Source organism: Vidua macroura, chromosome 2 (genome assembly GCF_024509145.1).
Source record: "Vidua macroura isolate BioBank_ID:100142 chromosome 2, ASM2450914v1, whole genome shotgun sequence".
Taxonomy (NCBI): Eukaryota; Metazoa; Chordata; class Aves; order Passeriformes; family Viduidae; genus Vidua; species Vidua macroura.
The window spans coordinates 38,295,377-38,319,815 of NC_071572.1; the positions used below are offsets into that span (position 1 = coordinate 38,295,377).

The 24,439-nt window shown below is 36.7% G+C and overlaps 1 protein-coding gene across 2 annotated transcripts in view; it reads right to left on the bottom strand.

The window, feature by feature from the left end:
* Positions 1-24,439, bottom strand: part of ITGBL1 (integrin subunit beta like 1) — a 128,979-nt gene that overhangs the window by 11,278 nt on the left and 93,262 nt on the right. For both annotated transcript variants that reach the window (XM_053971167.1, XM_053971166.1), the window contains exon 8: positions 8,324-8,440. In XM_053971167.1, the coding sequence (XP_053827142.1) occupies positions 8,324-8,440 (117 nt within the window). The remainder of the gene's footprint in view (positions 1-8,323; positions 8,441-24,439) is intronic.

A 24,439-nucleotide genomic window follows, 5' to 3' on the forward strand; every position in this document is an offset into this window, starting at 1 on the left:
ATACTTTATACAAGTCAAATAAAAAGGTAATGAATAATCTATAAATTTACAGCAAACAGAGCTTGTTGTTTACCACATAAAATTTGACTTGCACTTTTCTGTAAAGACAATTTCTCTCCTTATTTATGCCATATAAATCCTCAAAACATAAAGGATTCTTTTGTCTCAAATAATCCATTAAAAAAAAAATATTTGCTCCTAGCTGACACCAGCTTGGGCAGCTGCAGGTTTTTGGATGCCTCATCCATTGAGGCATTGAGGCAAGTGTACAAGTGTTCAGCCCACTGCTTGTTAACTCTAAGCTATCCATGTGAGTGTGGTGGCCTGAAAACAACTGCTTTATGTAGTCTAGTTGTGAATATCCTCCTTGCAAATCATAGAAGAAAGGGGTAATCTGAGTAGTTAAATCAGTATTTATGTTAAGCAATTAATTTTGGCTGGACTTCTTCAATTATATATTTTTCTTTACCCCTAACTACACAGATTAAGCAGATATACTTAGAACTGTTGGTCTATCAATATTTCAAACCTAACAGAAAACAGTTAAAATCACAAACAAATTGCATTGCAAATGCATATTCATAAAAAGCTATGCTAATAAACTTTAAATAATCAACAATGTTTTAAAAATTAATCTCAAAAAATAAAGACTTTGATCTGGGATAGGCAAAGACAAAAAAGATGGCATCAAATACTCTGTCATTTTGCTTAGAATTACAACTCAGCCACAAGATTTAAATATGAAATATGAATTCAGCAAAAAAGCAAGCTGTGGCAGATTACTAGCAGGGGCTCGTTACAACCCAAATTAACCTGAACCACACTGGGCATCATGATGAATTATTTCTTGCCATGCCTGGAATTGAAATTGTGCTGCTGTAGGAAATTTCAGTTTAGGATTACTCATGCAGCTGTTGTCAGTGTTCCCCAAAAACCTTCAGGATTATTTTGTAAGACAAAAGGCACCACTATGGGTGAAGTAATCGTTACAGAGGAAAAAGGTGAAGTAATCATTACAGAGGAATCTGGTTCTTATTTACAGACTAACTATTACAAACAGATGATGTTCCTGAAGGGCAAACTGAGGCCAGACCCAAGCAAAATTTGGCACCTCAGGAACAGAAGTTTCTCAAACTAATACAATATAATGTATTTTAAATGGATGAAAAATAAAAAGTTTTAACAGCGTAATAAGAATATGAAAAATTGCAGCATAACACAGGATCCCTGGTATAGAACACCACAGAAAATGAAACAAATATTTTTCTCTGTATTTAAATAGAAACAGGATTTCCATTTTTATTTTTTCTTCTAAATCACAGGACTTTCCATTATATTATTAACAGAAGAGAATATTAAAGTGCATATATCTGCATTAAATATTTCCAGGTGAGCAGGCTTCATTACGCTGCCCAAATATGCCAAACGAGCTGCTAAAAATGTTCTTGGAACAGAGATTTTTATTTTTCATTTTTTATTGTATAGCAGAAGACCAAAACAGTTGTAACAACTGCAGCTGGAGAAACCAAATATAAATGTGAATTAAAATACTGACTGTCTTATTATATTTTCAAAGTAGGTCAGTTAGTCTTGTCTAAGTCTAATGAAGGTGGATTGTGGCTCCAGTTTGAGTAACACAGCAGTCAGGCAGTTTAGTAGCATCTTCAAGTGAAACACTGCAGCAAAAAGGGCCAATGTCATTCTCACATCTACCTACCTGGAGGAAAGTGAGGAGGGACAAAATTAGAGCATTGATGAGATGGTGTTAAAATCCTGCAACTCTGTGATATCCATGTTTGAAGAGATTTTTGCAAAACTTGGAAGGGTACTAAAAAGTTCTGAGGAATTCAGAGGGTATCAGAACAGGTATTCTCAAACTACCAGAGAAAGACAAAGCAAGAAAGAAAACCTGATACAGACAAAATCATGTAAGAAATGAACCAGCATTTCAAACAAGGGTGATGACTATTGGAACAAACTTTCAAGTGATGTTGGTGTGGGCTACACATGTCTTAGGAGTTCTGAGAGCATGGCCTGCTCAGAGGCAGACTTTTGCTGCACAAAGTGCACAGAGTTCAACATAGAGGAAGAATGGAATAGTGTAATGGCTATTTTTAGCCTACTAAAAGAGTTTCAACAGAGAAGCCCCTTTTGGATTCACAAAATTAATATCTATTAATCAACTTGAATGTTAATATACTAGCAATTTCTGTTACTGCTCATTTAAGCAGAAAGATTAAATTAAAATGCTTTTTGCAAACCTGAATCATATTTAATGCTATCTGAAAACCTAAACAAACTAAGTTCTCTGTACATCTATGTAAAGTGTTACCTTTTCATACACCTACACAAATATCTGGGTGACCAGGACATTAGTGTGTAGTGTATTAAAAAAAATAGAAAAAATAAAATAAATTTAATTTAATACAGACTATGCAATGCCATTACTAGCATTGATGACTGTACTAGCTGCAGTCATCACTCTTGTATCTAATACCTACTGATCCTTTCAAATTTATCTGTTGTTGCCCCTGGATGTGCCTTAGAGCTAGGATGAAGCAGTTAAACACAAGGACACAGGCACTGAATCATTAACTCTCCTCTTAGTATTGTCAGAATAAAACCCTAATTCACATTAGTTTTATTCCAGCTAGACTATGAGTTCTCCACAATTTAACACCATCATTTTTACCTTTGTTAGCACCAGTTTTACTTAGTAAATGTGTATGAATTTTTGGTTTGGTTTTCTGTGGTTTTTGGTGTTTTTTGTTTTTTTCCCCCAGGAGAATAAATTGCATTTTTAAATAAAAATACCGTGATAAAAATTCTCTATTAAGTAATACATATATATAGAGGGAGTATATCTATCTAGTATATTCACTATCTATATATAGTACTGATTTCTGCAACAATTATTTCTTCAGATTCTTCTATGAATAGAATATGGTCCCTATACTAAAGATCCCTGGTCCCTGCACTTTTCAATAGAACAGATGAAAGAGCTGTTTGGTAGGATATAAACTTTTATTTTAACATGGTAGGAACCTCAGAAAAATTAGGGGTTCAATGCAGATGCCCTCTGGCATTGGCATTGGACATGCCCTAAGGCATCAAGGACATCCTCATAGTGGCAGCAGCCAGGCAGGCACTCCTGTGTCTTTGTGGAGCCAAGATGGGGTCAGGCAAGGGTAGTCTTGGGAATCACAGGTGATAAAAACTGTTTTAACTTGGGTGGCTGAAGACCTTGAAACTATGTGCCAGCTATAATTAGAGAAGTCATGGTTGACTCAGGAGTCGTATTTATGAATTCTCAGACCAGTCAATGCCTGTCTTTGTTTGGAGATTGACAGGTATTATTTGCCTTTCCTAATTTGTTTCTTACATATATTAGAGAGTTCCACAAATGTCTTATATAGTTCTGTTTCTGTGGATCAACATTAGTGCAAGAAATGAGAAAATTGTCTGACAGCAACTGTACCATACTTAGCTTTGCTTAATGAAGCATATAATTAATCATAGCTCTCTCATTTCTACGGTTATGGTCTTATTGGTCCCTACAAGAACATGTTATCTGAAAATATCATGCTTCTGCTTCACTGAACAGATGAGAAAAATAAATGTCATTCATGATTTCTGCAGCATGGACCTAGAACTTCCATAAAAAGAAAGATTTTACATTTCCTGTTTTATATCTTATATTACAAAACAAAACAAAACCAAAAACAAAAACAAACAATCAAACAAACAAAACAAACAAACAAACAAAAAGGCAGTACTTCCTCTGAATCCAATTATTTAGCCTGGCTGGATAGTAATGAAAATTTTATATTCAAAGGAACATGGCAATTAGGGGGAACTTATACCAGACTTTTGAGAGGGAGCTTTACCATTGTACATCCTGATGATGACTGTGCAATCCTAGAATCCATCACTATAAGAATGTGATATGGAAGTTTCTGTCTCAGTTTTAAAAGTTTAAATCATTGGAAAGCTGGGAATTGTGGCTTAAGGTATACGTATACCTTATAAACTCCAGATTTTCCCTGTTCTCTGGCAATTCATAGAGAATAACATTGGAAATCTTAATACTGGTGCAAATGATGCATGGATGAAAATGTGTAAGTAAGCACCAGAAGAAATCCCAGAATGAGGTCAAATACATGACCTGCACTGATAAATAACACCACATTCACAGGGATGTACACTGATAAACAGCACCACATTCACTAAGGAATGTATTGTTTCATCAAAATCAGAAGGTCTGCACTCTTATAAAACAACAATATGATGAATGTCATGATGACTTGTTGACAGAAGTTTGTGTGCTCAACAACAAAAAATGTCAATGCAGACACAGAAAATAACTTGTGTCATTCTTTTCTTCATAATCCCAACAAGAACAGCATGTCAGAAACAAAGAATGTCAAGAACTAAGGATGTCAAAAATTGGGAAGCAGAGCAGGTACCAGACTTGCCTCAAGTTTACAGAGATAAAAGTAAGAAAAATTGTGAGTCAAAAGGATCACCTTAACTTTTGGGTCCTAAATATATAAAAGATGTATTTAAAGACCAGTTTGTTATTGTCAGTCAAGAAGAAATAAAAAGACCTACTGAAAACTTGATGGGTGGCATCTCTTGTCCATGTTCTGTGTCTCACACAAGGAATCCTGACCAAACTATTATATGCAGACACTTTGATGTTTGTATTTGGGCATGAGAATGCAAGAAGATGAAATCAACAAAAGATGTGTCTGAGTGGTGAAAATTAATTTACTAGTGAATTTCCTAAAAAAATACTACCTTCCTTTCCCATAAAATCCCAGAGTTTTTGCTGCGCTGTTTTCTTACACTTAGAGAAGAGAGAGGTGTGAAGGCAAATGTGAGTAAGGAGGGAAATAAAAATTATCTCAGCATTTCCTCCAAGAATAAGTCAACTCCTCCAGCTTCTAGAAGCCTTTTTAGTATAATCAGAATTTCAAGCTAATGATAACTAATGCCAAAAGGCAAACAAAAAAGATAATCTGCATTTACTCTTTGATGTGGCATGGCACAACTAGATTCCCTACAGTGTTATGATTGCATTTTGGTGAAGATTGTATTTGTATGTGCTCTGACCAAAACAATTAGTTAAAAAGTAATCAAAGTGGAATCACTCACTTGAAAATAAAGAAACCAGACTTAAAGTATTCCACTGCCATGAGTGACAAAGAAGAGGCTTATTGGAATGACCGGTCTTAGTTGTTTCTTAGTGTTAAAGACAGTGCAAACATTTATGATCAAACATTAAAAGGCCTTATCAAAGCTAATGTTCTTGTTGATGGCCCACTATTTGAAGCACAGAATGATATATTGATGTAATACAAAATGGGTACATCCATAGAAAAATGTAAGAGTCTTGTTATGAGTTACCTGTTAAAAGTCTGCCTGCCCTCAGTCCTGAAAGAGAAAAAAATTGTAATGGACAACAGGTTGGGCCAGTGAGGTGGAGTAGCCAATGATGAAATCACTGTAAAACATGACTGGACAGAAAGGAAAGGAAAGGAAAGGAAACAAATACCACCTGAAAGCTTAGGATGCATCTGCAGCAAGCAGCACAGCCATAACCTCAGAGGGCAGAGAAAAGTATGTCTCACCAGGTTACAGGATGAGCAAATATCAAACCTGGTGTAAAAAAGCAACACAGCGTTGCCAAGGACTTGTGCTGGCAAACGTGATTCTCTGGTCACTTGGAAACCAAAACTACTTATCTTGTACATGAAAGACTCAAAGAACCAAGCGAAGCCAAAGGAAATGTGATGTTAAATACTTCTGTGGAGCAACACTGAAGTACACCTGGGGAAATCATATAATCAAAAAACCTGAACAGTAGGGAAGGGCCATTAGGTAGAACATATCTATCTCAAAAAGGCTACATGAGACACCTTCACCAGTCTTAGCATATTAAGTCTATGAACAGAGGCACAGAAAAAGGAACACAAAGGAAAGACCGGAAAAGTAGGTCAAGGAAGGTGAGTTTCCCCCTCCACTCCACTATGGTGAGACCCCACCTGGAGTACTGTGTCCAGCTCTGCAGTCCCTAGTACAAGAAAAGACATTAATCTGTTGGAGCAGATCCAGAGACTATTCCCAAAAATGATCAGAGGATCATTACTCTTATGGCTGAGAGCATTGAGATTGTTTTGTCTGGAGAAGAGAAGGTTCTGGGGAGACCTTACTGTGACCTTTCAATGTTATAAGGGGGAGTATAAGAAAGACCGAGAGAGATTTCTTTACCAAGTCTGTAGTGACAGAACAAGTGGTAATGGTTTGAAACTGAAAGAAAATTGGTTTAGCTGGGAAATAAGGAAGAGAGGTTTTTATGATTTGGGTGTTGAGACTTGCAACAGGTTTTTCCAAAAGCTGTGGATTCCCCACCTCTGAAAATGTTCAAGGCCAGGTTGGATGGGGCACTGAGCAGCCTAGTCTTAGTGAAAGGTTCCCTACCCATGTCAGGGATGGTTGGACTAGATGATCTTTAAAGGTGCCCTTCAACCCAAACTGTTCTGTGATTCCATAATTACATTAATCAATTTCTAAGAGCAGAGTGCTGTGAAATCTATGCCGAGTCCTCCTGCAACCTCTGTCTTTGTGGAGACATTAAGTCTCTATTCTTGGTACTGCATTGATGGACAGCTGAATTTTTAAGCGAATGACTCACTACAATCATGCAGAAACATGGCCATAGGATCTCATTCAGTTGTACCCTAATTTATCATAGCTTTCACCTCATGTCTTTCTATCGTTGCATGGACAGGTGGTCTGGAAAGCAAGCTATTAATCAGTCTCTGCTGGCCTGAGAAGGCTAGTAACAATTCTTATTCAAATGATTTAGGTTGTCATTCACATTTCTCATTTCAGCATGCATTTAATCTGAAAACACTGGTCTTCCTTCTTTGTGCTTACAGGCACTCAGTGCTCACTGTCAGACCCCACACAGTCCAGCTTATAATGCTCTGAAGACAGATTTACTAGCAAGGGCTTATGTCCTTACTATGATTGCCTAGGCAGCAAGAGTGGTAGAAAAATAACAATGAAAAGAGGACAAGAAAAGATAAAAGAATAAGGAGTTCAGCAAGACATTTCAGGAAGTTCAGGCTGAGACGGAAGCACAGACAAACCAAGAGAAAGAGAGGGAGATGTAATAATGTAAAACATGAGTGATATAAACAGAAAATAAAATTTTAGCATGGATGATGATGAATTTTATGTCACAACTATTTAATTTCTAATAAATATGAAACAGATTTTCAGTGCTTTTCTGTGTTTTTATGTCCTTTACACAAAATTAAATTTCAATTATTTTTTTTTTTCTACACACTCATATTATTGACTTACTCTGAATGCTGTAAACTATTTTTAAGGCTGGTTAGACATTCAAACCAAAATTTTCTATATATCTATATTCTGCATGGCAGACACCTTGAAGAAATATTCCCTATTTCAGGGAAGTCAGAATTTTTTATGTACATGAGGAACATGAAGCAATACATTCTTTTTCCTACACAGAAATAAGGAATACAATACAATGTGCCATTGTTCACACCAACAACTTTTTTAGTATTTAGAATCAAAGAGTCATTTTAAAGATGAAGCACATAAAAACTAGAAAGAGAGCATTAATGATAAATATTATTTGCCTGCTTATAAAATACCATGTGGTATGCATGCACTAACATATCCAAAACTACCTTGAAATACTGCTAAACACCAACATACTTTGCGGAAATATCACAATGTAAGGTCTTCACTGTCAACACTAAAATGAACCATCTGCATCTACAATTACTATGACACTGTCTCTCAAGCATTTTACATTCTTTCATAACATATTTTGCTACTTTTTTAGAAAACAGGCATATCACTGTCAGTGAATACAAGATATTTCAAGGTTTTGCTGGTTATTAGTACCTTCAAGTGTATTATAACACCCTCAATAAAGCATCACAACTAAACACAATGTAAGGTTACCTAATGTTTTTAGGTTTTTGTTTAAGTTTCTGTATTCTTTAATGAATACTGATGGAACTTAGGATAGACTACAGCACTTCCATTTATGTGTTAGCATTCCTGAAGTCTTAAAATAAATATTCTCTAACATGTTCAATACTTTTAGTGCTTGTTTCTAACAAAAATCTGCCATCTTATTATCAATCAATGATGTAAATGGTCTATACTGACATTACACTATAAAATCAAAGGGAACAGAAAGCTATATACTGTCAAGATTTAGTTTTGTTATGCTGTGAAATTCTGCTATGTTATGTGATATTAAGTGAACACATACCCCCACAGACATCACCATCTGCATTTTCACACTGTCGATCATCACATTCACAGTTTTTGCCATGAACTCTGTTGTCTCCTGGAGGGAAACAAGTGCACTGGCCACATTCACATCTCCCTGTAAGAATAAATAATTGTTAGAGTAATGATTTCAGTAAAGTAAAATAAATTGAATAAACCCTAAATTTATGCTGCATCCTAACACCAAAAACAAAGTACAAGTCACACTGCATTGATTAAAGTATAGCACATAAACACAATTTAAAAACAAACAAACAAACAAATACATAGCAAAACAAAACTATTCCTCCTCCATGGCAACCAGATGGAAAGCATTATCACTGTTATAATCTTAGTGGAAACAGCAACAATAAGCAATCACTGGCATTGCATGTTTTTCATATCTGAACTTAGCATAACTGAGCCCGCCCATGCTTATGTGCATTATTAACCTCTATAATTGATCTAAAATATTTAGCACATATCTCAGAAACACCAAGACAGATGTGATCAGAATTAAATAGTCTACACACAGAGCTAAGATACTCTCTATTTATGTAGAAAAATAATTCTTAAAATACTCTGTCAATCTTTTTGAAAGCAAAATCCCTGTAATTTTTCTTGTCTAGATCTGAAGAAATAAGCACAACCTCTGTTACAGCCTCCCCTTCCATCATTCTATTTACAGGAGAGCTCCCCAGAGCTTAAAGGGACTTAAAGGGATTTATCCAAGTTCCCACAGATCTTCACTCCAAAACCCTAAGAGCAGTGAGTACTAAGTGGCCAGATGTGGAAAAAATCAATATCCAGGACAGTCCTCTACTGCACATATCTGAGACAAACTTAATTCAGGTAACAGGCCCTAACTTCTAAGAGTTTGCCTCTGTATGTTTTTAAATTATCTTATGCAATGCTGATGAAAGAACATTCTAAATATGGCACAAAACATGGACCAAACTCACACATTTGATGGGCTTGGGAATGGATATTGTGTGTAAAAAACGGCCACCAGAGACGTGGACTAGGATGCAGAAAACCTGCCCTTATTGATTTAGTCACAGCATCCGTGAAACTTAGCTTGGGCCTGGTCACTGCTCTACTGAATGCACCTCCTGAATTTACAGTATTGCTGGAAAGTAAGTGTAGCCTTTCATTATGCAACCAGGCAGTTCACAACACACTGCACTGATTTTTTCCAGCATTTGCTGTAATATTTTATTGAACAGGAAAGGACTTTTAATGAAAACCTCATTAAAGGTTTTCTAACTGTAGGTGTCATGAGAATAAAACCCTTTAGGGTAAGGTACTGACAAATGATTACTTCTTTTCCCAACTTCTATCCTTAATTTGTTATATTTGTTTGTGGGGCTTTGGGGTATATTTTTTGTTTGTTTTGTTTATTTTTTTAAAGAAAACACTCTAGTTAAGTTGGAATAGGGAGAGATCTTTTTACTTTTGGAAAAAAATTTCTAAACTCATTTTATAACTTCTATACTCTTCACCTTCCCAAGCCTCAACGTACATTGCACTTCTGAGCTGACATTTTATGCACCAGGATTTAATCTAGAAGGACATAAAGTACAAGAATTTTAAAAAAGACATACTGATAAAGAGAATTAGAGTAAATACTTCTTAATACCTTTATTATATGCATAGTTTAAAAACTCTGTTTCATTGTCAATTATGTGAGGATACTTTTTTCAGAAAGAAACTTTTTAGTGGAAGTGCATCTACTGCATCACGAAATAGAGTTGTGCTTAGTAATCATGTCAAAATTTAAGATATGACTGTCTACAGAAAAAATTATGCTATTGGCCTGCATTCTCTAAGCTATAATTATTTGTCAAGGACAGCCACATTAGAAGCTGGAAAAGAAAAATCCTTAGTGCTTAAATATACAGAGGATTTTATTGAGTCTAATTTGTCTCTTTTTATGCATTCACCTTAGGCAACCCAATCACTTTTGCAAAAGTGCCACATCAGCCTGCCCCAAGGAACTGTCAGGAACCTGTAGGCTGAGAGATACCTGATGAACAGGACCCATCTGTTGTGGAGACTGTGATATAAACAAAAGAAGAATCTTCAGCAGTGGTCTCCTAGCCAGTCTTTGCTATAATAAGGATGCCTGAAGATGGTAAAATCATTTTAAGCAAACTGCTTTGACTAGAGGAGTCTTTAGAGATGGAAAATCCTCAAGAGGAACGAGCAAAGGAAGATCCTGTAATAAGGATCCTCCATGTCCTGTAACTAAGCATTATCTTCTGTAATGCTCAATTTAATAAGTCAGAATCCAGTGGCTGGTCCCTTGCGCTGCAATGGGAACAGGCCCCTCTCAGTCCCTGCTGCAAGTAATATTTATTCATTTTAGTTAATGTGCAACAGTCTCACCAGCAGAAAAATGGAGGGCAGCCCATCCCTAGATATATCAAGCACATTTTTGTCATGTAAGAGATACAACATCAAAGGGAATTTAGGCCCTACTTTCTCAATCTGTGCCTCACTTTTTTTTTTTTTTTTTTTTTTTTGCCTGACTCTCACCTAAATTCCACCTAAATACGGTTTAGATCATCCAACTGCAGACCTGAGCAGAATTGAAAGTGTCTTGAAAATAGACAGAAACTTCAGTCAGCAAGTGCTCTGGAAAAGGATTTCTTTGAGCTCTTTCTTTATTTTTAAATACTCAAAAATACAATTACAGTAGTTAATTACACTGCTGCTGAAATTGATACCAAATTATTAGTTCCTTTACTTTTACAAATGTTACAAGATCAGCATGAGGAATTAATTTAATGGTGTCACTAAATGACTGCCACTTTGTACTGGCTATAAAAATATTCTGCCTCCAAAAGTAGTGAGATTTTGGTTAGATTATATAAATTAGGCTCATTCTAAGGAGATAATTTAACAAATAATTAAAGTCCTATTACTTCCGAACAGCTAACTATATAATATGTATCTTCTGCTGAAATATTAGAAGCCACACCTTATTCTGTGATCTTCTTCTCTTAGCTATTGTGATAAAATACTTACCAAACAAATTCAATCATTTGAAAGTAATTTGAAGCTCGCATTATACTGAAAAGGGATCAGCACTTTACTAAACATACTCCTTCTTTGTATAGAATAATAGGTTTACCATAGCAACCTGATTATACAGGGAAAGCTACTGCCATACATCCTAAATTTTCTTTAAATTCCAAGGAATAGAGAAACAATTAAACACTGGATGACTATAATGTTCTGCACCTTCTCAACCATCTGTGCAAGAGCTATACTTAATGAGTAAAAAGAAACCAGTTGACCTCAGACATTTTACAGCAAGTGGCTTCCACCCTTCCTCACTAAACAGGGAGGGTAAATGTCATTATCAGACAGCTTCAGATGAAGGAAGATTTATGGTGGAAGTTATATGAGCTATTAGCATTGAAAGGCTTAAACTACTTACTGCAATGCAAGATGCTAAGAATAGAATAATTATACAAGACATTTATTTGCCTACAGTCTTAATCTTTCCTCACACTTCTTCCTCCCATTGATGTCAATAGGAGTATTAACTTATCACTAATAATTGTTAGTGCTTGAAGAGTGACAAAAGATCAGCTTAGGTTTAGGGGCTTTTTGTTTTTAAATGGAATTAAAGTGCCACATCTCATCAAAACAGATGTTCATTAGATAACTGACTCTAGAATTCTAAAGAAAAATGCTGTAAGCTTTTAGCTTTTGACTTTATTTCCCATTTACTATAGAATTTTTTCATTCCTCATGTCCAAATTTATAAAAACATGACTAAACAGTTTCTAGATGTACATTAAACCTGTTCCCATGCAAATTACTGTGACAATTAGCTGCTTGCATTCAAACAAATTTCCAGTTGCCTACATGAATTGACTGAAAGTCTCCTTTGTAGAGGTAATTTTAAAAATCTGTGCTAGAAGTATATATTTTTTAATAAAGCATTTTTACCCTGTTTTTGCCAGCAAAGGAAGAGATAGTAACAGCTTTCAATGTAAAAATAAACACTGAATATAATAAGATACAGTTCATTGTCTTTCCCCACCTGTAATTCTATAACATAAAGGATCTTTCTGTGCAGGATGATGAATTTTTATCTTTTAAATGAAAACAAATAAATAAAGCCTTTCTTCTGTTTTTGCTTTTTTATGTAAGGAAGACCGTGCCAAATTGCACTGAGACCGTGGTAAAAGAAAGTCAGGTTCATTTGGCATATCAAAAAAAAGTTGTTTCAGGCTACTGATAAAAAGGAGGGAATCTGCCTTTAGTAAGGACTTTTCTGACCCATGCCTGTCCCAGGCTTAACATCTGAAAGCATTACCTATCAGAAATTGCAATTTCTTTTTTATCACATAATCTCATGCAACTTGAGCACATTCAATAAGGCTGCTGAGTCTTTCTGCCAACAAAACTCATTTCATGCTGGATGTGAGCAAGATGATCTAAAACAATGTTCAGAAATGGCAAATCAGAGAAGGGGGATGGAAAGATTTGTACAGAAGATCACAAAGTTTCAGTGGACATAAAGGGTGAAGGGAAGCAGATGTGGCTGAAGGAAGTAATAGCAGGTAGCAGATTCAAGTAAGGCAAAAGAAAATCCACTGATTGAGTGGTAGAGGTTATAAAAGACCAATAAAAGGGACAAACAGTACCACAGAATTGGAAAAAAAAAAATGCAACACTTGCCAAAAATAGGGTGGTGCCTTGCTCAGTCTGAGGTGTTCAGAGCAGCACACTCCAGCTGAGCTTGATCAATGTGAAGAAATTTAGACTCAAGCAGGAAACAGTTACAGAGTTCTTAGTAGCCATGCACTGTGTGTTTTGTATGTCTTGTTCCACAAATTGCCCAGAATTAATTCCCATCTAGAAAAGCTTAAAAAAAAAAAAAAAATAGTACTGACTAGACAAAAATTAATTCTGCCTTACACATGAAAAGATCCTTGGGTTTTAAAATGCTGGCAGTTCTTGGATCTGGTTCATTGGGTGGTTTATAAGGTGTCAGAAAAAGGGAACATTTGGAAGCATCTTGAGTACGTACAAAAGTATCCTTAGAACCTCTTTAAATGCATGAATATCTGACTGATCTCACCCAAATGATGAAAATCTGGGGATTAGTTTCCTATAAGGACTTCAGGCAAGCAAGATACGAACATGTACCTGCAGCTATGATGGAAAAAAAAATTCTCTTCTGAAAAAGCTTTATGAACTTATAGTAGTACAAGACAGAAGAACCACAAAGGATTTCTTTTTTTGCACAGGATTTCTCTACTAGACTGTTAGTGGCTTGGGGTGAAGGATTTGTTTTTTGTGGAAATAATTTGAAAACTGGGTGACAACTGGGTTTTCCACAAAACATTCAAGCAACAAGCTTTTTTTTTCTGCAATGCATTATGCATTTATCTCCTCATACATAAGAAAAAACATTCAGCAGTTATAACAAGAACAACTATTTGTTTGGGTTTGGATTGAGAACTAGCTTTCTCTTTCTAAATCAGTGTACAGAAAGTAAACATTCCTTGAGTCTACTCATAAAAAGATTATTTGCAGCATGACTGACCCAAGACTTCAACTAAAGATATAAAAGCTCCAGAGAAGGGCTTAGCTGAATCATACAGACATAAAATGAAATGAAAATGGCTTTAATAAATCTAAAGTAACTTCCAAACTTCAGAATTTTCTGCTCTTTTTTTTTCAAGAATTTTGTGCACTAAAGTAAACTTTTAGCATTAAGTTCTGAGATTTTTTTTTTAAATACATGAACAGTAGCTGACATATAAAATTGGGTTAAATATCTGTATTTTTCTTAGTCTTACTGGTCACCTCTCAGCTTCAATAACTGCATCAGCTACTACATTCAGCACTATCAACAGGTCTGAAATAAATGGATATAAACGTATGCAAATACTTGGCCTAAGAGAAACAGCAGAATTTCACAAACGAAGAAAGTCTTTTGTTAAAGCTGCCTGAGACTTCCCACTACTGTGTTTTTTATCAAGTTGTTCAATATACAAAGTACAAGATTTCCCTTATATAATAGGTATCATGGGCATATTTTCTTAGACAGATAAAGTATGTTTCTTTTAGTTTTTTAAAAATTGAATTGCTTTATGATGTTAAAGAGTACCAAAAATGTCTGACAGTTTAGTTTGTTCTCAAGGGTGTAAAACCTCAAAACACAAAAACCCCAAATAACCCTAAGATATTTAGATCTCAAGAAATAAAGTATGCTATCCCAAACAATGCAACTTTCACAACAGTGCAAGTAACTGAAATCCAGTATTGTAAAAGCAAGTGTCATGCAAGAGCGACTTCAAACAGCTGAGAACTCGTCCCCCAGCTTTAGAACACACAGGACGTATGACTAGAAGTCTGATTGCACAGTTGGCATCTGGCACCTGAAGTAAATGCTTTTTCTTTGTGACAGCTTAATAGCAAAACACTTCTTTAGATAATTCCACTCAACAGCACCACTTTACAGATTTAGCATCAGATAGTCTTTCAGAGCTCCTGCCAGTCAGCAATACTGATTTGTATATCCTTTTCCATGCTGCCTTTCTTTTTATTCTACTTTTGGTTTTTCATTTTTTCCCCTGCCTGTCTTTAAAAATTTTGGTAAGATGTACTGCTGCACTGCTAGCTTCCTTTTCAGATTGTTAGCTTGACATCTGCTGTCATCATCAAGCTGACATGTCTCCTCCATCTGCCTACTCTAAGTAGCCCTGTTTTGAGGATTCACTCGAAAGCTCTTTTTGTATTTCTGCACAGCCAACAGGGAATTTCTAGAGGAGTTCCAGGAGAGAAGTCATCCAGAACACCCCTGCCCACTTTGCAGGAGCAGGATTCTAGCCACAGGCATCACTTTTCCCCATGACATCTTCCTCAGGTTCTCCCACTGGGGGTGCATCCTTGACAGTTCACTCCCTATATTAAGGGGACAAGTAGGACTAGGGAGGCAATTACTCCTCTGTTCGAAAGAAAGGTGATAGTCAAAGTCACCACACAGAGGAGAGATGTGTGAAGAAGATAAGAAAGAAGGTGGCAAAACACTTTCTAAAGAAATGTGTTGTTAAGGTAGAGAGCAGTGGAAATTGAAGGGGAGGAGAAGGAATACATTGGGGAAAAAGAGAAAAATAGACAGCATGGCAAATTTCATTCTGAAGATGTACAAACCCTAGAATTCAGCAAGCCATCATCTGATTTTTAAATTCCCTTCCTCTGCTAATCTCTTTTTCATTTTTTCCTCCCAAAATGCTTTCAAAAACTCAAACTATGAAGAAAAAATACTGCAAAGAGATGCCACTAAATCAAGCAAATGATACAAAACATTCTACTAAAACTAACATCTCCATAGAACATTAAAAATGAAATTATGTTTGATTTAAAGGATCTGACCTGAGAATACTTTCTCTTCACCTTGACAACTATCAGGAAAAATAAGTCTCGTTTCCTTTTCAGCCTATTCAGCTGCCTGATACTTAGCATAAGCTGCTACAAAATATTTTCTAGCAAAAGCTAAAAACAATAAAGAGGCATGATCCCGTAGTGAAAGATACATGAAACATAAGGCCATTGTTCAAGAAGCTGTTATGGCTTTTCAGTTATTTAGAGCTTCATACATTTGACTGCCTTATCATCCAGAGGACTGACTGCTTACCCCTTTTTTTTACATGATCTGCCATATAAAGAGTCATAGCACTAATTCCACAGAGTTATTTAATTTGCAGATTAGTTTACTAGAAAATGCCAACTGCTCTGTGGAAATTTAATCACCAAAATGTTAACCTTGTTCACTTCCTGCTGAAGCCTCTTGTTTGTTAGATAGCAAAATTCAAGATATTTTAGGGTTGTAATAGAAGCCTATCTATTAAAACATTTAAACTACTAAGTGGTCTGCTCTTTGAAGCTTTAGTTAAGATTAAAGTGCTTAATAACGGTAAAACAATATGAAAATATTCAACTGCATAGCAACCATCAATACTATTTGCAGATAACAGACTGCTAAGTTCAGAAACCATGGCAACAAATGACATCACACTGTATCTACCTTATTGATTAGCTTTCACCTCAAGACTTTTTCCAGAAATGAAAGACATTTCCTAGCAACTGCATCATCTACTGAGCTAAAATGCTCTTACCCTGACTCTTTGCCTTTTTGCTGCCAACTGGCCAGATTGTGCACTAGCCTCTTGTTACAAGGCTCTCTAATCTGTTGTAGAGACACTGCCTTATGGCTCTTAAAATCTTCGCCCCAAATTTAATGACATCTGTGAAATAATGCTTTTTCCCAGCACCCAAAAAGGCTGGCTCTGCAGAAAAGTATCCAATATGGAACGAAGAAATAACAGCTTTTGAAGGTGTTTGAATGAAGGAGTAACAGCTTTTTAAATGCAAAGTTTATCTTCAGAAAACTACACAACCCTTCATTTCCCCACTCTATGATTTGAAGTATTAGTAGTAAATTCTTCATTGCAAGTAACCCTGGGTTTGCAGATTTCAAGGAGAGTGCATAGCAATGACAAACCAGTGACCCAAAGGTTCTCAAAGTACCAGCCAGGCACATTATGTATCACTCTACAGGTGTGTACTTGTTGAAAGTCCTTGAAAGTAATTCCCTTTTTGCTCATCTGTCAAGATAGAGCCTCATGAGCAGGCAAGGACACTGGTAAGTCTGAGTTGGATAGGTATAATTAGGAGCCAGGTGTATTTGTACTCAGCCTTGCTAATTCTGAGAGGAAACAATCAGGTTTACAGTGTGAATTAGCCCCAAAACTTCTAGAATGATCACTACTAAAGATGTGCTCCTGCCAAAATTTCTGTCTTGGCTGGAACTGACCTTTATTTTGCTGGTCAGCCACAATTAACAGATTAACCTATGTGTTTAAGTTGTAGATGCAAAATTCAGCAATCTTGTTGTGCAGCCAACCTGGCTCTTCTCTACCACCTGCTTTCAGTCCTGATGCACTCTGCCACCAACTGCTCTGTGTCTGTTCTCAGTGGGGCAGCCCATTGAAAACAGAGATGTCTGGAAGAACCTCAACCCTTGGCCAGTGTCAGGCACTGGACAGGATAGGAGGAAACACCATCAATGGGCAAAAGAGGTGCTTGAAACTGAGTGGAAACCAGGGAACAAGAAAGTATTTTTACCATTAGTGCAGAGACTGTTAGACTACCACATAAGAAGAACTTCTGGGTGTGCCAGGGAAGTTTTATATAACTCTCAATTCCTCCCATAGTTTCTCTCAAGAGGGAAGAGAAAGAAAGAAAGAAGAGTCCCCAGTGTTCCCCAGAAAACATTAAGAGCCCTCCAGCAGCTGGAGAATTCAAAACCCATGACCAGTCATTAATCCCTTGAAAACTTTAGTCAACAAGATGTTGAAGAAAATTTCAGTCATATGCATGATATTAAATATTGTATCTCTTCTGGTTTGTGACTAATCATTTCTGTCTTTAAAAGTCACTGTTTAAAAAGTGATAGTATTATTAACAGTGATACATGGAAAAATTAAAGATGAAATTATGATTAACAAAATGCCATTTTTTTTATAGCATTAGAAACATTCTGAAGTCAAATGAAGCAAAAATAGAAACACTATGGTCTATTATATAAATCAGAGAGTAAGATGATCTTTTACAACTGATTAAAAATGTTAAGACTGTAAAGCCTGATAAGTACTGTAGGGAATTCTATGCTAAATTGAAAACATTTATCCTCTTCTGTTTTGGAAATAAGTATAGATACTACACAAAGTACTGCTTTGTCAATTTCCTCAGTCATCATGTAAGATACAAAGACAATGCAAATAGTTCTTTCTACAGACCAATTGCTCTATTAAATATTTAAAACTTCATCAGAAATGAGATTGCTGGCTAGAAAAAAAAAGCAATCTTTTCAAGGAAAAAGTAATATTCACTGTAACAATCTAGCAAAAAAGTATCTGCCAAGCCGAAGAATTGAGCAAAGAAATATGGGCCTACCCAATGAACCTTGAAGGTTTTTATCTTTCTGCATAGAGAAAGAATGCATCAAAGCTACCTCCTGTAGCAATTTGTGTACCTTTTCTCCCCCAAAGTACTTTTTCTAAATACATCCAGTAAACTGCCTGTTTCCCACTAATGAATGTATGGAGAACATAGTGTTCCCAGAGACAGCAGTCACTATTATAGAAATCTAAAGGCAAATGGAACTCCCTACCCCCTTCATCTATTTAGGAACAGTTCTTCACAACTTTAGAACAAGTTATTCCAGGGGAGAGGAATGAAAGGGTTTGGGTTAGGGTTAGCAAGGGTTAACCCTTCATGTAAATCATGTTTTTGAAATAAACCCTATAAAAGTTTATTTCAGTACATTTTTAACCTTAACTAAAGCTCACTGGTAAAGCAGTGAAAGTCAACAAAGTAGAAACAGAATGGAGATGTCTATTTAAAGGTGGAAGAAGTTCCTGGGAGCTATTTCTTTATTTTTTAGTGCTTTTACACTTAAAGGTAGGAGCAGAAAAAATTATCTGAATGGTTTCAGAGGCAGCAGAAGACCTGACATGATGAGAAGAGAAGACCATTAAAGCAACCTCTTACATATGGTAAGGATGCTCTGGAATATGTATGTGTAAGAAATGCAATCTAAGTTCCACCAAAGAAAGTATTCCCAGACTAATGGCAAAGATAAGAACAAAGGCTTAATTTGGATCAGTAATGAAATCATGCAAGAGTATAGGCCAGATATACCCAAAACCTGTAAATCTGGCTAAAAAGATTTTTACAGTGCATACCTTGATGAGATGAATGGAAAACTTTTGGTCATGAAGTCAGGACACAAAAGCAAAACACTTTACATAGAAGAATAAAGCTTGAAGGATAAGTTTGGATTACTCCAAACACCCTGAGAAATTAAGATTCAAAATTGAAGGAAAGAAGAGCAAAGATGCCTGCAAGTGACTGAATCACAGAAGCATTTAGGTTGGACAAGATCTCTAAGAACACAAAGTCCAACCATTATCCATTCACTGCCAAGGCCACCACTAAAACACATCTCTTAAGTGCAACAGCTTTATGTCTTTTAAATAACTTCAGGGATGGTGACTCAACCACTTCCCTGGGCAGCCTGAACACCCTTTCAGTGAAGAAACTTTTCCTAATATCCTATCTAAAACTTTCCCTGGTGCAACTTGAGGCCAGTTCCTCTTGTTCTCCTTCTTGTTACTTGGGAGAAGAGACCAATTTGCTACAACCTCCTTTTGGGAAGTTGTAGAGAGCAATGAGATCTGCTCTCATCCCTGAGGAACAGGCAAGGGAGGCAGGTAAGCAGCAGAGCTCACAGAAGAATAAGTGGGTAATAGAGAGAGAGCAGAAAGAGAAACAATCAGCTGAAAGACAGAACAAAGGAAGAAGGAGAGCCTGTGACTGACACTTCACAAAATGAGGCGAATTAATCTCAAAACTGCAAAGGTATGCCAAAGGGATGAGGATGAGTAATTCTGCAGAAGGTGTTCCAGCAAATGGAAACCCAGATGGTTTCAGGAAAATTTTTCCAATTTTAAGAAAAGTGTCATTAAAAGAGAATTAAACGCAATAGCTAGGTCAAACAGTGGTAGGAAGAGAGTGAAATGCCATCTTATCCTCTAAAAGCAAAATAACTTCTTTCCAAGTCAAATCTACTTTATCTATAGAAACAGCCAATATATTTTCCATAATACATAATCAGACTCCATTTCCATAGCAAGACTGCTCAGATTAATCAAGGCATCCACCTTGCTGAAGTATGAAGCAATATATCATTTTATAGACCATTGAGCCAACAGAAAGAACCTGTACCTGTACCACCATATTTAAAAAATTTACCAGCTTTACCAGTTCTTGTCTGAGAACAATTTTTCTGTCACTGCTATGGCCACCCTACTTACACACTTGCATCAAACAACCCTCAGGATCATAGTGCATGATTCCACCTTCTGAATTTCACCTTGGATCTGAATTCAGGCAATCATTAGCAATCTACCCACTTGTCTACAAGAAAGAAGCAGGATTACAGCCCCTGAGAAGCAGAACACTAGCAACCAGTGTATTAAAAGCAGTCAGTATGCGAAGTGGTGTTATGAAGAAACCCCATATCCCTACATTCCCTCAAGAAGGGGAAGGTGGGTCTTCCTGGAGACAAACTCAGCTGTAAAAGCCCAGACTGCAGTTCACAACAACCACTGGAGATGAACCACAAAGTTTTGCAGCATGTGTAAAGCAGCATTTGTTGTTAATGGCTTTCACTGTGAGAGATTGAAGTGATATGAAAGAACAGGCAGGAGGCAAATCCTAGTGGTGAGAAACATTGTTCCAGCACTAGGATGCCATCTCTGAGTTTAGCATGCCATGAATTAATGCTAAAGCCATGCTTGCTCATATGGATTTTTACAGACTACCAAAAATTCATTTCGGCCCTCTTCCAGGAAATGTCAGAGTTCTGTTTGGCAAATACAAAAGAAAAAAAAAACAAAAAAAAAAAAAAAAAAAAAAAAAAAAAAAAAAAAAACCAAAAAAACCCAAAAAAAACCAAAAAAAAAAAAAAAAAAAAAAAAAAAAAAACCTACAGAAAAACAAAACAACAAAAAACCCTAACAAACAAACAGAAAACCCAACCAACCAAAAAACTGCCCAAAATTATGGCTAACCAGACAGAACACATTAGGTTGACAATCTCTGTCATACCTGATTTCAGCTGGAAATCAGGCCTAGATGGAATATTCCATACTTGCCATAAACATTTTATTATAGAAACAAAATGGACATAATGTTACCAATTCAAAGTTCTGAAAATTGCTTTAAATGCAGTATGAATGTGTGGTCTCCTTTTACTGCTGTTCTAAAGAAAAGCACTCTAGACACTCAGACATATAAAAGCAACAGTTTAATGCTATACTTAAAAAACAATTAATCCTACAAATCGGTTGTCTAAGCTAATAAATTTTTGGTTTGTTTTACTCTGTTTATAACAGCAAGCAGTAATGATCTAAAGAGCATTTGTTTCTTCAAAGAATGTGGTTTGGCTCCTCTTTGCTAATATAGTCATAAGGAAATTGTATTTAAGCCTCCCCCTCGGTAGCTCCATGCAACTGAAAAACTGGTGTGTTATTAGATTCCTGTGCAGCAAGATGTAAGGTTCCAGCAACTGCTTGGATTTTAACCCTTCTCCCCAGGAATCTGAGTTATGACAGAGCACTGACAGTAGCAAATAAGAGTCTTAGAATTATTACTAATTCTGTTGCTATTTTCATTTCCCCATTTCTGGAGTGGGAAGGCTAGTGAGGCTTGGTGCTGAGGGAGTGGGAAGAACTAAGGGAAATAATCAGTAGAACTCATTATTTTTCTGTGAGAAATAGTGGGAGGCATAAGTTACAGGGGGTGGAAACTGTAGATCAGACAAGGGCAGAAACTGATACTCAGTTGTGAGAGGGAAAAAGAGCAGTGGAGACATCAGCTGAAAACAAGCAGCAACCACATGTACTGTGGCATCAGTAGTATGCAAAACACACCAAAACTCCTGCAGTCCACACACAAACACAAAAATAAAGCATTTATTTCAAAAACTCAATCGGTCTCTACTTCCTTCCCAAGAGCAGCAGCCCTGCCGTCTCCCCAGCAGCGAGGCTGCATGCATTTCAGCATCACTGCCAGAGACATCAGGACTCTCCACTTTGCACAGTAATAGCGTGGCTTTCAGAAGCTTTGATGGTAAAAGGGGTCAACAGGCAAAGTACCAGCAGGCAACTGCCAGAGCAGGCTGTGTTGCAGCAGACCTGGACAGTCTGGGAGTGTCACTTTCAGGATCCAGAGCCCAAGCACAGGCAGATCACAATGACAGAATTTAATATCTTCCTTGAAGCCTTCATTATCAGCACTGCTACTTAAATGAATGACTCATTCATCCTGTCTCAAAGATCACAACAGGAAACATTACACCCATCTCTGTTTCTCCACTACTTTATTTATAGCTGGAATTAATGGAAAAGAAATGTATTTTCCCAAGAAGCTTCATGGCATAATGTAAAACTATCCACAATCTGAATAGTTTACACAGTGTAATACACATGAAACCATACACACAATCCTGCCTCACTTTAGTATCTAACTGAGAGACAACCCAGGCTTACCCAAAAAAAGCCACCACTCTTCAGCAGAGGTTCAGTGTTCAGAAGACTGATAAAATCAGTATACAAAACAGAAAAAAGACCCATCTCAAATGTCAAGAGACAAGCCAAGTGCAATATTTTGATATGACAGAGGGAAATAGTTTTAAACCAAAAAGAGGGTAGAATCAGATTAGATATAAGGAAGACATTTTTTATTATGAGGGTGTTGAAACATTGGAACAGGTTGAACATGTTTCTGCTCATTGCAAAGGGGTTGGACTAAATGACCTTTAGAGGGACCTTCCAACCCAAATGAGTTTATGATTCAATGCTTCTGATTCCATACTGCAAATGCAATCATTTTCGTAAGTATTTTTCCCCCAAAAGAACTTGATCTGAAAATTGGTAGCACAGATGCATGCAGATATTTTCCTTGCGTAAACCTCATGCAGACCACATGCATGCAAGTGTTTCTTAAAAGAAAAATGTGAAGAAGTGCTGAGCTTTCACAGCATGCTGTATCAAAATCACACAATCACATGACTTGCAACACAGAAGAGCAATATAATTGCTCTTTCAAATATAAAAATGTCAAATTAAAATAACTTCCAAACGGAGAAAAAATTGGAATGGCAGATACAGTAGTGTTCGCACACAGATCTGCAACATCACGAAATCTGTTCACAAGTCAAATGGTGTAATTCTGCGTTTCATAGAATCACAAAATGGTTCAGGTTGGGAGGGACCTTAAAGATCATCTAGTTCCAACCTCCCTGCCACGTCTCCCACTATACCCAAGTGCTCAGAACACTGTCCAACTTGGCCTTGAATACTTCCAGGGATGGGGCATCCACAACTTCTCTGGGCAACTTGTTCCAGTGCATCACCACCCTCGCAGGAAAGACTTCCTTACATCTGATCTAAATTTACTCTCTTCCACTTTAAAGCCACTTTTATACACTTGTCCTATCACTACCTATTCTTGTAAAAAGTTTCTCACAGAACAGGCCCTGGATGCACTGACACTAAAGGGTAAGAAATTCCATGTCAGCCTTCACCTCATCCTTCTGCTTGGAAGTATATAAAAGCTTTAATGATTGCTCTATACAATCTTTCCAAACAAATCTGGATCCAGAACTAAGTTATCAGCATGAACACAGATGCTTAGCAGAGTTCCACAACTCAAGCGTGCTGCTATGCTAATGTGGTTTCATCTCTGGAGCTGGATCTTGCATGATATGGCTAACACTAGGAAACACAAACTCAGGACCTTCTGCTAATAGTTTGTCCGTAGGGTCTTCTGCAATGCTGAAGAGTTTTGAGCCCATTCATTGTCTATGTTCCTAATGAAATGATAAATTTGTCTGAAGAATTACACTAATTCCTAGAGAGCTGTACATACCATACAAAGACCTTGATTAGATGCAGTCCATGGTAACTAGGCAGATGCATCTGGAACTCAAGCTGTGTGGAAGTTCATATATTTATTTTTTGCATATAGATACTTAATGAAAATAAACTCAAATTTAAGTATGCCTATGGCTCCAAGTATCTCAGCAAAGTAGAGCCCTACTAGGCAGTACAAAGGCTAATGTGAACCATAAACTGGTCATCAAGGGATATATGCTTCTAAACCCTGAAAAACAAGGAACAGCTCTCCTAAGTCCCCACTTCAGCTCCCCTCTTGCTGTGAATGTTAGGTCCAGGCAGCGGTGATGAGTGTCTGCTCCAAGTGAATGAGTTCCTGAGTGGTTAAGTGATGAGTGACCGTCCAGTTTTCATGTACTTGTTACAGAAGTAAAAAGGGAAACACAGCACAAGATAAATTAACAGTAATGTCTGCATAGATATGTAACCCAGAGAGATACACACACTGAGCTCTTCCTTTGCATTGACATACATAACAACAACTCTGAGATGTTAGCCTATTAAAATGAATTCACATAATTTCAAATTAAAAAGGAGATGGACGAAGTATTCTACTCCTACGG